The sequence below is a fragment of the Rutidosis leptorrhynchoides genome, chromosome 2, assembly GCF_046630445.1.
Source record: "Rutidosis leptorrhynchoides isolate AG116_Rl617_1_P2 chromosome 2, CSIRO_AGI_Rlap_v1, whole genome shotgun sequence".
Lineage (NCBI taxonomy): Eukaryota > Viridiplantae > Streptophyta > Magnoliopsida > Asterales > Asteraceae > Rutidosis > Rutidosis leptorrhynchoides.
Window position 1 is genome coordinate 619,547,904 of NC_092334.1, and position 16,350 is coordinate 619,564,253.

The 16,350-nt window shown below is 32.7% G+C and overlaps 1 protein-coding gene across 1 annotated transcript; it reads left to right on the forward strand.

Moving 5' to 3' along the window:
* The first annotated feature begins 1,058 nt into the window (after positions 1–1,058).
* Positions 1,059–2,672, forward strand: LOC139890041 (uncharacterized). The gene is made up of 2 exons (XM_071872948.1): positions 1,059–1,823; positions 1,902–2,672. Exons 1-2 carry the CDS (start codon positions 1,059–1,061, stop codon positions 2,670–2,672), a joined length of 1,536 nt encoding a protein of 511 aa, XP_071729049.1.
* Positions 2,673–16,350: the final 13,678 nt, after the last annotated feature.

The window sequence follows — 16,350 nt, forward strand, 5'->3', positions numbered from 1 at the left end:
AAGAATATGAAACTATTTTATACCACAATATTTAACTCTGTTTTTGATATTTTACGAACACATCTAAACAGTTTCATATATACCTTAAGATCTAAATACATTATACAAATTCATATACCCCTTAAGATCGGATACACATTCTTGTTACTTTACAACAATCATGAAACTTTTTTCATAATTTTTATGTGTTATGAATATTGCAGCCAAGTGTTATGGTATTATTTAGGTTTTATGAATAATACATTAATCACAGCACACATACACAACATGCAATAACAAGTTTACTGACATAGCACATAATCAAACCAAAATTAAACTAGAATTGAGGGTGTTTGATTTTCTACTATATGAACTAATTAAAAGAATAATAAATCACTATATGAACAAACCTGAACAGTAGCACTATCTGTTTGGGGCGGAGAGGGTATTTGTTTAGGAAACCTTGCTGCTGCTTTCTTCGAAATTCCTTTTTTCATCATCTTTAATACTTGCATAAACAGAAATTAAAAACGAGTAGGAATTGAATAGAATTAGTCGAACAGTAGTTGTAATTGATTTGTAACAGGAAATGATTATGCTATTATGAAAACGAATTAAAATTATGTTTCTTTGATGAAAGGGGAATTGAATAGGGTTTGATTCAGGTTTTGAAAGGGGAATTGTTAGTTGACGATCAATTAGATAAACAAATGATCTGGTTACGGGGTCTTGTTATATCTATTAGGGTTCATAGAATGTCGATGGTGATCGACGAGTAATTGGGATTTGGAAGTTGGGAATTGGGGTTCACGTACAGAATGTCGACGAGTAATGTCGATGCTGATACAGATGAATTATGTTATTAATTAAATACAGATGATAATAATTAAATACTTATAAATTATGATATTATATTTACTTATGTTATTATATATATATATATATATATATATATATATATATATATATATATATATATATATATATATACTTATACTTATAAATTATAATAATAATTAAATACATCATAGTTGTTGATTAGTTTGTATTAATCCTTTAATTTTCTGATTTTTATACAGATGGATCGGATTGATCGGACTAAATGGATGTACGACATAGGACGGACTAGTCCCGACTATCTGAAACGGCTTGAAGAATTTATAACCATTGCGGAGACTGATCAATTAAATAAAGGAAGCACTGTAATCACTTGTCCTTGTAAAAAATATATGAATGGGAAGTCCTTCAAGGATTCTACCTATATCAAAAATCATCTTATAATAAACGGATTTATGAGAGGGTACACGTGTTGGTCTTATCACGGTGAATCATTAACCGATCATAACCCAGGCTCTTTAGATTCCAATCAATTAAATGAAGAAGATTCATACATTAGTGATAACGATAATTTTGAGGCCATGTTTGAGGATATTGAGGATAATGTTGACGAAAAGTATCATGAGAAATTTGAACAACTTAAAGTTGACTCTCAAAAACCGTTATACAACGGTTGTACGAAATTTTCAAAACTTTCTGCCGTGATAAAACTGTTAAATATAAAAGCAAGCAATGGTTGGAGCGACACAAGTTTCACTAGCTTGTTAGAGTTGTTGCATAAAATGCTCCCCGAAGATAATGAGTTGCCGGTTTCAACATACTATGGCAAGAAATTGATGTGCCCGATGGGATTGGAAATACAAAGAATACATGCATGTCCAAATGATTGTATGCTATACAGGAATGAAAATGAAAACCTTCATGAATGTAAGGTATGTGGTACATCTAGGTATAAATGTGGAAAACCAACTGACGAAGACACTGACGAAAATGGACCTCCTGCAAAAGTATTGTGGTATTTCCCTATCATACCAAGATTGAAGAGGTTATTTGCAAATACCAAAAATGCAAAATTATTACGTTAGCATGCGGTAGAGCGTAAAAAGGATGGAAAAATACGACATGTGGCCGATTCAGTTCAACGGAGAACTATTGATAACGAATTTGAAGACTTTCGGAATGAGATACGAAATATTACGTTTGGACTTAATTCAGATGGAATGAATCCTTTCGGAGATTTAGGTAGCGGTCATAGCACGTGGCCTGTTTTGTTATGCATTTACAACCTTCCGTCTTGGCTATGTATGAAACAAAAACACATAATGATATCCCTTTTAATTCAAGGCCCAAAACAATCTAGAAACAACATTGATGTTTATTTAGCACCGTTGATTGATGACTTAAAGTTACTATGGGATACCGGTGTACAAGTTTATGATTCATACAAGAAAGAGTACTTCCAACTACGGGCAATTCTTTTTTGCACCATTAACGATTTTCAAGCGTATGGTAATTTTTCTGGATATACTACGAAAGGGAAAAAGGCATGTCCTGTTTGTGAGAAAAATACCTACTCGATATGGTTGAAAAATTGTAGGAAACCAGCATTTATGGGACATAGAAGAGAGCTTGCTGTGAATCACCCTTATCGCTTCAAAAATGACTTATTTGATGGTACTGTAGAGAAAAGCGTTCTACCGCCACGATCGAATGGAAAAACTATTTTCAAAATGGTTAGGAATCTAAAAGTTGTGTTGGGAAAAACCGGTAATGGTCCGCCGAAAGGGATGTGGAAAAAAAATCCACATTTTGGGAATTACCGTATTAGAAGCATTTGCGCGTCCGACATTGTCTAGATGTTATGCATATTGAGAAAAATGTTTGTGAAAGTTTGGTGGGGTTATTGTTGAACATTTCTGGAAAAACAAAAGACTGAATTAAGGTTCGAAAGGACATGGAACTAATAAATATCAGACCTGAGTTAACACCTAAATCAATACCAGGAAGAATCACCAAGTTTCTTCCCCCAGCTTGTTACACCACGTCGAAGGACGAGAAAACTAAATTTTTCAAATGTTTATATGGTGTTAAGGTTCCATCAGGTTATTCGTCTAACATTAGGAAATTGGTTCCGATGAAAGATTTGAATATCCAGTATGAAGTCACATGACTGTCATGTACTAATGACTCGGATGATTCTTATTGCAATTCGTGGAATTTTACCTGACCGCATACGACACACAATAACAAAACTATGCTTATTTTTCAACATGTTTCATTCGAAGGTGATTGATCCCGAGGTTTTGAATGAATATCAAAGAGATATTATACTCACTCTTTGTGAACTTGAGATGTATTTTCCACCTTCTTTCTTTGATGTCATGGTTCACTTGGTTTCTCACATTGTCGAAGAAATCAAGGAATCCGGTCCAGTTTTCTTACGCTACATGTATCCATTCAAAAGATATATGAGTATCTTAAAAGGGTATGTAAGGAATCACAATCGACCAGAAGGTAGTATCGTCGAAGGATATGCTTCCGAAGAGGTCATCGACTTCTGCACAGACTATATGGATGGGATCAGAAGTGTCAGGATTCCATTAAGTCGACATGAAGGTAGACTATCTGGCCAAGGGACAATTGGGCGCGATTTGGGGTATCCAAAAAATGTTGGCGATATACATGACGCACATTTTACTATGTTACAACACACTACAGCTATTGATCCGTACATACAGGAGCACGAATCGTGCTTGAAACGAGAGAACCGTCAATGGAATGCAAAATGGTTGGCTAAAGAACACAAAAACAAATTTTCAGAATGGTTAAAAGATAAAGTTAGGAGCACACTTCCAGATGTTGATAAAACAGTACAGGTTTTAGCATTCGGTCCCAGACAAGTGATAAGATATCAAGGCTATGAGATTAATGGGTATACATTTCACACCAAAACATAAAATGATAAGGTAGGACACAAAATAGCGGAGTGACGGTCATAGCCTCTCAGACTGAAGTAACCATTGTCAATCGTGAAGAAAGATTAAGGATTGCTAAAAACTCATATTACGGTGTCATTGAAGAAATATGGGAATTAGAATACGGCGGTTCGGTCTGTGTACCCTTGTTTAGGTGTAAGTGGGCTGATAATCAAAAAGGAGTTAAAATTGATGAAGATGGTTTTACGACAGTAAATCTATCCACTAATGGTTATCCGACAGAACCATTCGTTTTAGCAACACTAGTTACCCAAGTATTTTATGTTGAAGACCCGAAGGAAAGCAGGTGGCACGTGGTACAATTTGGAAAACAACGGATTGTTGGTGTTGAAGATGTTGTCGATGAGGAAGAATACGACCAATTTGACGAGTTACCTCCCTTTTCGGTCGGTGTTGCACCTATGAATGAAGTTAATAAAAATGATACAATTTATTTCAGAGAAGACCACCGTGAGGGAGACGAGGTCCAAGATACATAAAAATTTATTATTGATATTCTTATTATGAAGTTGTAGGTATTTTTTATTTATTGAATTTAGATTTTTTAAATTTTTTATACACACAAGATTTATTGTGTTAATATTTAATACTTATTAATATTATTTTTATAGAGTAAGCTTTTATTATTATTTTACTGAAATCTATTATTATTATTATTATTATTTTTAATAATATTAGTATTATTTTCTTAATCATGTAATTAAACCAATTAACATTGAAATTAAGATTGGTAATTGTTGCCCGCTAAATAATTCATCATCGACCGCCAAATTATTAAAATCTATTCAAATAATCCAAATCTAATACACGATTACACAAAAACCAGCTCAGATCAACTTTCTTCTCGTAACCGCCATCGAACAACACGACTTCAACCCTAATACCCCAAGCTTCGATCGAAAACCCCTAAATCATTTACTACAATACTTGGATGCTTCAAACATATTTGAATTCTTAATTAAACAATTGGAATTCTTCATTAACCTATTTCCTGCTTCAATTCGAACCAACTGCATAAAATCGACAATATCTGCTTCAATCATTTATCATGGTACGTGTATTAATTGCTTATAGTATATGTATACATAGCTAATTAGGATATATGTATTTATACATATACAGAATTATGAATTATAATTTATGAATATTGTGTCTGTACAGTTATAAGTGTAAATGGTTTTGTACAGTTAATTGAAAATGTTAGTAATGTTATGTACAGTTAATTATGAATTATGAATTATGAATATGAATTATGAATTATGAATATTGTGTACAGAATTATGAATCAAATGGTTTTGTACAGAATTATGAATTATAAATTATGAATATTGTGAATTATGAATTATGAATTATGAATATTGTGATTATGTTATGAATTATGAATTATGAATACCGTGTCTGTATGAAATTATGATTTATGAATATTGTGTCTGTACAGAGTTATGATTTTGTACAGAATTATGAATTATGAAAATTGTGTCTGTACAATTAATTGAAAATGTTAGTAATGTTACATTTGTATTTACTAATGTGTATGGTGTACAAAATCAAAACAATAACACTGCAATTGATATGGGTGTTGTTGCCCAACAACCACAAAGGAATAACAAGACAAAGAGTGGTGTTAACAAACTAAAAACACCAGTGGTTCTGATTGAGATAGAGTTTAACAATTTCGGGGAAGCCATTGGAGAAAATCAAAAGATTTTTTCCACTAATATAGGTGTTATAACTAGGCGAAGGATTGATTATCTTGTAGATGATTGGCAACTAATACCTCCAGAGGAGAAAGATGCATTATGGTTGGAAATCAAGGTAACCAATTAGTGATTTTAGCGTATGTAATCGTTATTTATTTCTGCATCAACTAAGTTTAATTCAACAGGAAACACATTTCATCTGAGATGATTTTGCAAAGATAAAAACACTTCATCATTGCAACGGGGCGTTTAAGAGATTTAGGCACAAGTTACGCAAGTATATGGATGATAAACTGCTTCCTTATGAAGAAGTTGAAGATTACTTTTTCATTACCCCGGATAAATGGAGAACGTTTTGTGAACGAGAAAACACACCAACAAAAAGGGTTAGTTTTATTCATTGAACGTCTAATGGTTTTGTATTTAGATTGTGCTATTTTAACTGATGTGTTCTGTAATCATATGTAACGAGGGAGGAAAAACGTGTTGACACAAAATAAAGATAATTATGCCCGTGTTGGTCGATCAGGATATCGTGGCATTGAAAAAAAGTGGGAGCTGGAAAAAAAATGATCCTAACAAGCGTACGATATACCATGATATCAGTAATCCCGCTGCGAGGAATTATGTTTTGGGTAGGATGAGGCCAGATAAAGAAGTGAAGACGAAATCTCCCGAGACAAATTTGTCGCTTATAGATAAAATTGTATTAGAATTTAATTTGTATTAATTTATATTCTTATAATTAAGTATTCTTATTACTTGTATAACATAAACTTTTTTGTTGATTTGTTTCAGGTTAGGACGGATAAAGAGGGTGGGGATGCGTTGTTCGAACATGTAGGGAAAGAACATGGAGGTAGAACTAGGGGTATTAGTAGCATGTTAGGCTATAGCACGGGCCTACAATGAAAAAGACAAAAGGTAGAACAAGTATTTACAGTGGAAAATATAAGGGCAATAGTAGACGAGCGTATAGAAGAGCGTAAAACAAAAGAAAATTCCGGATCATATGCTGACTTAGAGATACAGATGCCACTAATGGACGCACAAGTAGTAGACAAACAAGTGATGGGGCATGATGAGGTAGTTGATAACAATCAAGATCTGGAAGAACAAATGATAGTTGAGGAAATGCGTAGAGAGGATGAAAGGCGGATAGAGGAGGAAAAAATGAGGGCGGAGGAAAGGCGTAGAGAGGAGGACAGGCGGATAGAGGTACAAAAGAGTAGGGAGGAGGAAAGGCGTAGAGAGGAGGAACTATGGAGACAGGTTGAACAACGAAGAGAGGTTGAACAAAAAAGGGTAACGAAACAACATAACGTGGAGGGACTAGCCATGCAAAATCAAGGGTCTCGTGAATCGAGGGATCGGGCGAAATACAAATCGCTGTTAAATTTGCAAACCACACAGGTAATTGGCAGTTTTTCATTCACTTAAAATTGGATTATAAACTAATAAATACATTTCTTGTTTTGCTAATGTTTTTAGGAGCCGGTTGTAGTCTTCTTATTTGACCCGGATCGTATTGACCATATTGTATGTGCTAAGGGTACGATATACCTAACCAACGAAGATACATAAGTAGATGAGGAAAAAGTGTTACCTTTTTACATGAAGGTTAAAATAACAAAAATTATTAAGGGTTACATGTCCATGAGAATTCTAATACCGCTAAAAGGCGTTTCAAAAGATTCAAAGAAGGAGATCTTAAAGGATGTCGTAGGATCACATGTTCAATGGCCTGTTATGAAACTGGCTCCCTTCGATTGTACTGTGCAAGAAAGTAATGGGAAAATAACAGGGTTGACACCACAAGCAGTGATTGAATTGCAACAAATAAAGGTTATTGTTTTTACTCTCAATTATTGTAAAAAAAATTTACTCATTATTCTTCTATGTGATACATAACTTTATACTTTTAACTGTAAATGTAATTTTTCCTTATTCATGTTCACTATAGACGCATACAGAAATCATGTTGTTGAATCTCAAAAGTACAGAACATGTACCGTGTGCTAGGGGGATTTTGTATGGAACCGACCATACCCTAATACATGGACAACGTATGTTACCAGGATACATGAAGGTGTCGGTAAAACATATCTTGCCTCGCTATGAATCTGTGTTGCTTCCAATACCAGATAAAGATTTTGAGATTAATACATTGAAGGAATCTGTAGGGGCTTTCATACCATGGCCTGTCTTGAGAATGCGCCTGTTAAATAAAAAGGTACCTACATAATTGCTTATTTTTAGAATTTCCTAAAATGATAAATCACTAACATACAACAGTAACTACAAAACTAGTGTGATTAGTAACTATTTTTTAATGTAAATATTATATTTGTTAACAGGAGGGTGAAACAAAATCAAACACCGGTGAATTACAAAAAAAAATGATAAAAATGTTGCTCCAAGTAATAAGCAGATGGATATAAGTGCTGCTCCTATTAGTAAGCAGGTATATGTTCAAATTATTACTTACCATATATAATTCAACTTACAAAATTATATTAATATATAAATTTTTTTTTGATGATGTGCTGTTCAGGTTGTTGCAACTAACCAACCAATAACAGATTTACAAAAAGAAGAAAAAAAAAATGTGCTTACCCAGCTGATCATATTGGAGAATGCCATACCCGACAGACCAATTTTACAAGAAGTGTGTACTAGATGGATGACTAGAGAAGATCCTACATCCGGATGTACACTTAATACCCCTTGGGTATGTTTGCAGGCGTAACAAGTAATTTGGTAACTACGATTGATGTTGATGACATCATGACATTTTGGAAAAAGAGTTGGTTGGATTGCATCATTATATTTTCCTTCATGATGTAAGTACATTTATGTTATCTTTTGCACATATTTTCATATTAATATAGGTTACATTGACAGTAACATGTTTTCATATGTATCATATTTTACTTTTGCACATGTTTGACTATAGTTTAAGTTGAACGGTAACATCATATGGCCTTTTACTTCATATTTGTCAGGGGTCTACACAACTTTATGAAAATAGCCTTTACCAAACCATATGGGTTAATTAACCCTTATTCGATCCAAGGCAATTTGATTGAATCTGGCAAAAATGATGTGATAGACTACTTGAAGACTGCCTTCAAATCCACTTATGATTATTTCTTCGCACCATATGTTCAGAACTATGTAAATCTTCAAATTATATCATTACTAATATATATAACAATGCTTATATATATTTTATCTTCTAAATGAACATTGTTTTTGTTTTTCTAGAGGCCACTGGGTGTTGTTTTTTGTATCGCGAAAAGAGAACAAAGGAATTATACTTGATTCACTGAATAGGAAACAACAGAAGACGATAAACAGTTATCTACTCGCAGATTGTATAAATCAGTAAGACTGCTTTGTTTATTTTAATTAATTGTTTATTTAAATATTATTTTAAATAACAGTATTCTGCATTAACTGTTAATTATTTGTATTTTTATCTAATTTTCAATAGGGCTAGGGGTCCTTTGAAATGAAAAGTAGTCAAGGTTTGTACAAACATCTCATAGTCTTATGTTAATGTTGAGGTTCATATGTTTATGTTAATGTTATTGTATACGTTTTACATGTTAAACGCGTTTGCACTTGTCATGCGGTGCAATCAACAACCAGGCAGTTGGGAGTGCAGTTACTATGTCCTCAGTTGGATGTATTCGATCGCAAGTGATGGTATAAAGAGAGAATTTCGTATTGACGAAGTAAGTTGTTGGTATTGTGAAAAATTACTAAATTATTTCTGTTTGTATATTTTTAAATAAAACTTATACTTTATTATATATCTTAATATAGAATATATAATAAAGTATATATTGGGAATCTATTTGAAATCTACAGCTTTCGTGGGATGAACGTTGCCTTTCTACCATCGATCTAGACAATATTTTTGAAAGATGGCATTTGTGGAGTCCTGTTTGTATTACTATTTGCACTGATCAAGAATCATTTTGCATATCAAGTTTGCATTAATTGATGTCATATTTGGATGTTTATGTAGGTTTATAGCAGAATGACAAACTTGGATGCTTACAAAATGGGCAGAATGCTAGTTGGGCGTGATATATATTTGGTGCAAAGACCTTCGTTTTTTCTATGTTTAAAGTATATTAACGATAGATGTATTTTGTATTACATTTTGTTAGATATAGGTACAAATCAAATACATTATGTCAATTGTATAGTTGAGTGTGGTGTAAAAATTTTAATTTATCTATCTGTAGAATGTTTATACATTTATTTATAATCATGTAATAATTTTTTCAGTTAAACCACTTTTACATGCAGCACATTTTAATTGCCAACAGAAACTTGCCTAGCTAACACGTCTAATTGGTAACTTGCAAACTCGTCTAATTACTAACACGTCTATTTGCTAACATGTCTAATTGATAGTCTGTTATATTTGGCTTGAAATTTTGAATGGTAGTTAATATTAGCGGCTATTTAAAAATTTAATATTATATTCTGATATTTAAAATATTTGGGAAAAAATGGCGGGTAGAAGTTAATACGGGACACGACTGTGATGACCCAGAAATTTCTGACCAAATTTAAACTTTATCTTTAAATGATTTAACGTTTCCGACACGATAAGCAAAGTCTGTAAAACCGAATCTCAAAATTTTTGAACTATTCAAGTACCCTTCGGTTGTCCTCAACGATACGCGAACCATTACATTTAAATAGATACATATATATACTATAACTTGTAAACGTAATAAAGTTCTTATTGTTTAATACCGTACATTAAACTTATTAGTTTAAATATTTATTTGAATATATATGATAAGTTGGAATATTAATTGTATGAATAACTTGCGACGTATATTTAAAACGTGTTTATGAATGTTGAAAATATATATTAACTTGGTCATAAAACGATTTGTTATTATATATATATATATATATATATATATCAACAAATAGCGAGACAATGATTTATAGAAGTAAATGACCAAAACACTCGAAAGTTTAAGATACACTTTGAATGATATAGTTTATTGATAATTTAAGACTATATTTTGACAAAGGTACGAGTCACAAAACGTAAATTGCGAGTTTTCTAAGCGTACAAAAATGCATTCGAGAAACCGAAACCGGGACATAAGTCGAGTGACAACGTACGGGTCATCGGAACGAAAATTACAAGTCAACTATGCACATGAATTTAATATAATATATAATTAATTATTTAAATTATATATATTATATATATTATATAATAATATGTCGACAAACAAGAAAACAAAAATATTTTGAGCTGGATCAGGCGGCCATGCGATCGCATGGCAAATACACTAAAAACTCATGCGATCACATGGGCATCAGATTTCAAAAAGTTGCCTATAAAAGTCCAGTTTCTGCTCGAGTTCTTACACATATATTACTCCATGTGTAATATTATTATTATTTATTATTTATATTAATTATTATTATTATTATTATTATTATTATTATTATTATTATTATTATTATTATTATTATTATTATTATTATTATTATATTATTAAGATTATTATTATTATTATTATTAATCTTAATATTTTTAGTAATATTATACATAAAATACTACGACGAGGTCATGAGCTTGTCACTTTCAAAATGGTTTTTCGAGCGGGATAGAGCTAAGAAAATTATGAGTTATAGCTATGGAGGTTATGAGTATGATTTGGGGATTCTGCTCGTAAAGTCAAACCTAGTGTTTATCATCTCCGTTACGTTTACGTACTTTCCTACAATATTGAATCTTAATATTGATACGTAAGCACTCATATTTTATCTTTTATATATTAATTGTGTATCCATGTCCAGTGCTCGAGTATATATATTTATACATGCTTGTATGCTAAATTTCGTCGTTAAACAGTTATAATGAATCACGAATTAAATACATATATTACTGGTAAAAGGTATATGATATACATGTTTTTGGAAAGCTGGCGAAAAATCAATAACTTTTCATTTAGATATCGAATAGCTTCGATGAACGGATTAAAAGATATGATCAACTGAATTATGATTGTCGTTAATTGAAATTGCTTTTGAATCTGCAATTAAGATATAAACAACTTGTTTACGAGATTGATAAGGATTTTTAAATATTACCAACCGAGTAACTGAAATCTTATATAAGGCACGTCTCGTTTTATTGAACAATTGTCAAAACTGATTGTTTTATCATATTTTAAAGCCTTATAAAAACTATAGTTTAATTTTACAAGAAGTGGAAAACTATGTGAAATATTAAAATGATTCGATTGACATGATCATTCAACTATTGTATGGAGTCAGATTGACTTTTTGAAATAACTTTTGATAACTATTGTATGTCGATCTCGAGCATTAGGATTGTGATACACTATGACCTGACCTAGCTTGATAAACAATTATTAACCAACATATGTTCTCTAGGTTGAGATCTACGGTTATTTGGTAATCCGAGTTTCGGTCACATTTTGGTGAACGACTTTTTATGCGGCTAAGGTGAGTTTCATAAGATCCCTTTTACTCTCTACATTTTTGGGCTGAGAATACATGCAAATGCTTTATTAACCGATATACAATATTTATATGTGTGAGTTTCATTTGCTCCCTTTTTAATTGCTTTTGCAATATATATTTTTGGGCTGAGAATACATGCACTTTATTTTAAACGCAATGGATACAAGTACATACTAAATTCTACACTGAGTTTGAACCGAAAATCCCTTAGCTTTGGTAACTAGTAACTACCAGTTATAAGAACTGGTGGGCGCGAGTAGTAGTATATGGATCCATAGGGCTTGATATCCCCGTCCGAGCTAGAGCACTAGCCTTTTAACGGACGTATGCTATTTGAGAAGCGTACACGTTGGTTTGCGTGTATTATTAAGATGATTATACAAAGGGTACAAATTATATATACGTTAAGTTTAGTTACCAGGGTGCTCAATTTCGTAGAATATTTTGATAAACGTTTCTGGATTAAACAACTGAAATCTTGTGATCCACCTTTATATACAGATTATGCGAAACACTAAAACTATGAACTCACCAACCTTTGTGTTGACACTTGTTAGCATGTTTATTCTCAGGTTCCTAGAAGTCTTCCGCTGTTTGCTTATATGTTAGACAAGCTATGTGCATGGAGTCTTACATGGCATATTTATCAAGGAAACGTTGCATTCACCAAATCATCACCATGTATCTTATTTTGACTGCATTGTCAATGGAAGTACTATTGTAAACTATTATTTACGGTGATTGTCTATATGTAGAAATCATCAGATGTCGAAAACCTTTGATTTAAATATTCATTTATGGTGTGCCTTTTCCAAAGAATGCAATGTTTACAAAACGTATCATATAGAGGTCAAATACCTCGCAATGAAATCGATGAATGATGTGTTCGTCCATATGGATTTGGAGCGATCGTCACAGTTGGTATCAGAGCGTTGGTCCTAGTGAACCAGGTCTTGCACGAGTGTGTCTAACTGATAGTTGTTAGGATGCATTAGTAAGTCTGGACTTCGACCGTGTCTGCATGTTAAAAGTTTTGCTTATCATTTCTTGTCGGATATTACATACTTATCATTCTTAAGTCTAGACACGTTTTCCTGCATTTATTGCATAAATAGTGTATAGACAAAAATTCATATCTTAGCGTATCTATTACTGTAAACTTTTCCTGACATCTTCCGAAAATTTCTCCGTGATTTATGGAATTTGGTATTATATATACATATGTAAATTATGTATTGAAGAATACCAAAATAAATTCTATAATATAATTCATATCAAAAATCATCTCCCTAATTATACAAGATGGATCCCGTATCTAGTTCAAATTCCTTAAACTTTGACAGCTATTCCGATATGGATATTCACCTGAATTCCCAAGACAGTGTAACCGGAATGGATCAACCAATCAGCCATCACCTATTCTGGATGAATTGGGGATGAGTTCGTAGCCTGCTTAGTCATTGGAGACAAGAAGAAGGTGATCCCTTCCATTCACCACATTTCCCTCTTGGCGAAGAACCTGAAGCACTTACTGGTGAACCTGTTCGAGGCACTATTTTCTCTCTCATTTCCAGAGTATCTCGTCACGATAATATACTATCTCAAAATCTGAATCTTATTCATCCGCTCGTCCGAACCGACAATCATCCCGGTGTAGTAGAAGAAGTCAACGAGCTTCGCACTCGGGTAGTGGCTTTGGAGAATATGGTGCAAAGGTTATAAGCACCAGCAGAATCACCGGCATCAACAATACCACCAACAACAACACCAACAGTACCATTACCACCACCAACAACATGCGCACCGCAAGCCTCAACATCACAATATGTACCTTGAACATCAACGTCATACGCACCATAGATACCAAGGAATACCAACAACAACAAACGATGAAGTATTGATTCATAACTTCATCGAAGAAATATTTTGCAGAGAATATGTAGTTTCTAAAAGTTTTAGAGATTATATATTCTAGTCCTAGTCAAAAACCAGATGAGATTAATATTATGTTAACTCATTAAATCCATGATTACATCTAAGAAAAATATATATGTAGGTATATTTTCATGAAGATTGTAATTAAGAAAATTCTTTTATACAAACTGTTAATGGTGAGAATATTTTAACGGGTAGGTAATACCCGAGAGATATATAAATTCACAATTAATATGTTACATTCTTCGATTCTGATTCAACAAATCATCAACTATACTCACTACTTTCATAACAATATATATTCTTTTATTAAAATCAAAGCAACCATCCTCATCCAAATTTGATTACATATTCTGACAGAACAGAATCCAAGTCATAACTCTGAACTAGTAACATCATTCTTAGATCTCTACATCTTTCAAAGCTATACTTTGACTTCAAAACTTTGCAAGATCCTTTAGCGTTGTTTTTACCGAAAATAATCTTGCAATCCCTTTTCAAAGTATCCATTTTTATCACACTTCCAACTAGTCAACTTTGACTTTTCAGATTAGCCTTATTATAACCTTGACATATACGTTCTTATTACCGGGGAACCTTTCATGTTCCACCACATTAGCAGTAAATTTATCAACAACTTTATTAATCCTTGACCTTTCGAAAAATCCTTATACTCATTGAAACCCTATCATGTACTCATCCACATCTTGTAACAATAAATGCCATACCAACCACCGAGAATTAGCAATCAGTATTTTGAATCTCGTAGCATTTTCTCGACAACAGTTATATATAGATAACATCTGTCTTCTAGACTTACATACTTCGAATGTGAAGTTTCTGAAAAACACCCCAAACTACGAAACTAGTTCTCCTTATTTTGGAAAAATGCTGATGAAGCAGCAAAAACTGTAAACGACCTTAACAGTCAAAAGTTTGATGATAAAGAATAGTATGGTGGTAAAGCTGAGAAAAGAGAAGGTTTGGAACTGGAAAACGGATTGAGCAGACCATGAAGGAGGCTGTGGACAAATCACAAAAACGAAATCTACCTTCAAAGAATACAAATGATTCAGTGTCTGCTGAAATCCTTCGCAAATACCTTGCTCCTTACTCTAAAACCTTTGCGGACAATATTCTTCATCATCATCTTATCTTAAATATTCTAAGATATCATCGTATCTTCCATTATAAATATCCTCCATATTTCTGAAGATATTTTTTTTATAACCATTCTTATCTGAAATCATTCATCTCTTCGCGCTATCTTTGTTACATCATAAAAGAAACTATTTTAGTTTCTAAAATCTAAAAAATTCGAAAAATAGATGTTTTAAAGTAATGTTGGGAATTGAAGCATGAGTTAGTATAATATAATGACACTTGATCAACGTGATTATATTACAGTAAGTCATGCTGAGTTTCTAATGGAACTCGATAAAGGTTCACAGATCCCACCCTCATCATAAACCATGTTACATAACTCTTTCATTCTATATAATCTCTAAATATATCAAGAAAATATATTTCTTGATGATTCGGTCTTTTCCGGATATTCTGGTAATTTGACAAGTCAGATTGTGCCATTACCGTTTCTTTCTTAGAACATTAACTATGTTTATCCAAAACTCCATAACTACGAATTCTGGACCATTACAAGAGATGCCTAATCGCAAGAAGAAGAAACGAAGGGACAAAGCTCCGAAATAGAAATTGGAGTATAAATCGCAGCAAATAAGAGGGAGTATTAACCGTGAATGACAATGATTATAGAAGACAGAAGTAGGGACATTGAAATATAAGGGGAGATATAAAGCCCGATAACAAACATGAAATTACAAACCGTGTATATCAATGCGTATAGCAATATAAAGACACGGGAGAATGAAAAACACTATAACCCCAAGGTAATAGTAGAAGAAAATAACCTCCTCTGGTGGTAGATGAAAAAGAAGAATGAAGGATACGATAGCCAAGAAAATATCAAGAATCGGAACTGGATTAAGCATTTTCACAATCTATTGGGATGTATGAAATAAGAAAGAAGATGTAGGAGTGGTGAAAGAAATGAAACGGAAGAGGTCAATCTATAGCGAAATATCAGACATAGCAATCGAGGCAGATTACGCATTTAATTAAAGAAAATCCTAATTTTCACAAATTCCAAAGAATCAAATCTTATATAGATTATGAAGATTTTCTATTCCTTAAATTCCGGAAATCAATCGTTAATACGTCAAAAGTTAAGATGAATCTCTATTCTCCATTTCACTTTATTACGACGGCTTCTCTCATACGCTTCAAGTAATTGGATTGTTTTATCCATATTATTCAACGGTGATAAAACTCTATTTATCGACTCA

Bases quoted from the DNA above. Each gene is read 5' to 3' on its own strand.
- LOC139890041 (XM_071872948.1), top strand. From the start codon at position 1,059: ATGGATCGGATTGATCGGACTAAATGGATGTACGACATAGGACGGACT. The intron at 1,824-1,901 runs GTATTGTGGTAT...TTATTACGTTAG, and splicing joins AAAATGGACCTCCTGCAAAA to CATGCGGTAGAGCGTAAAAA.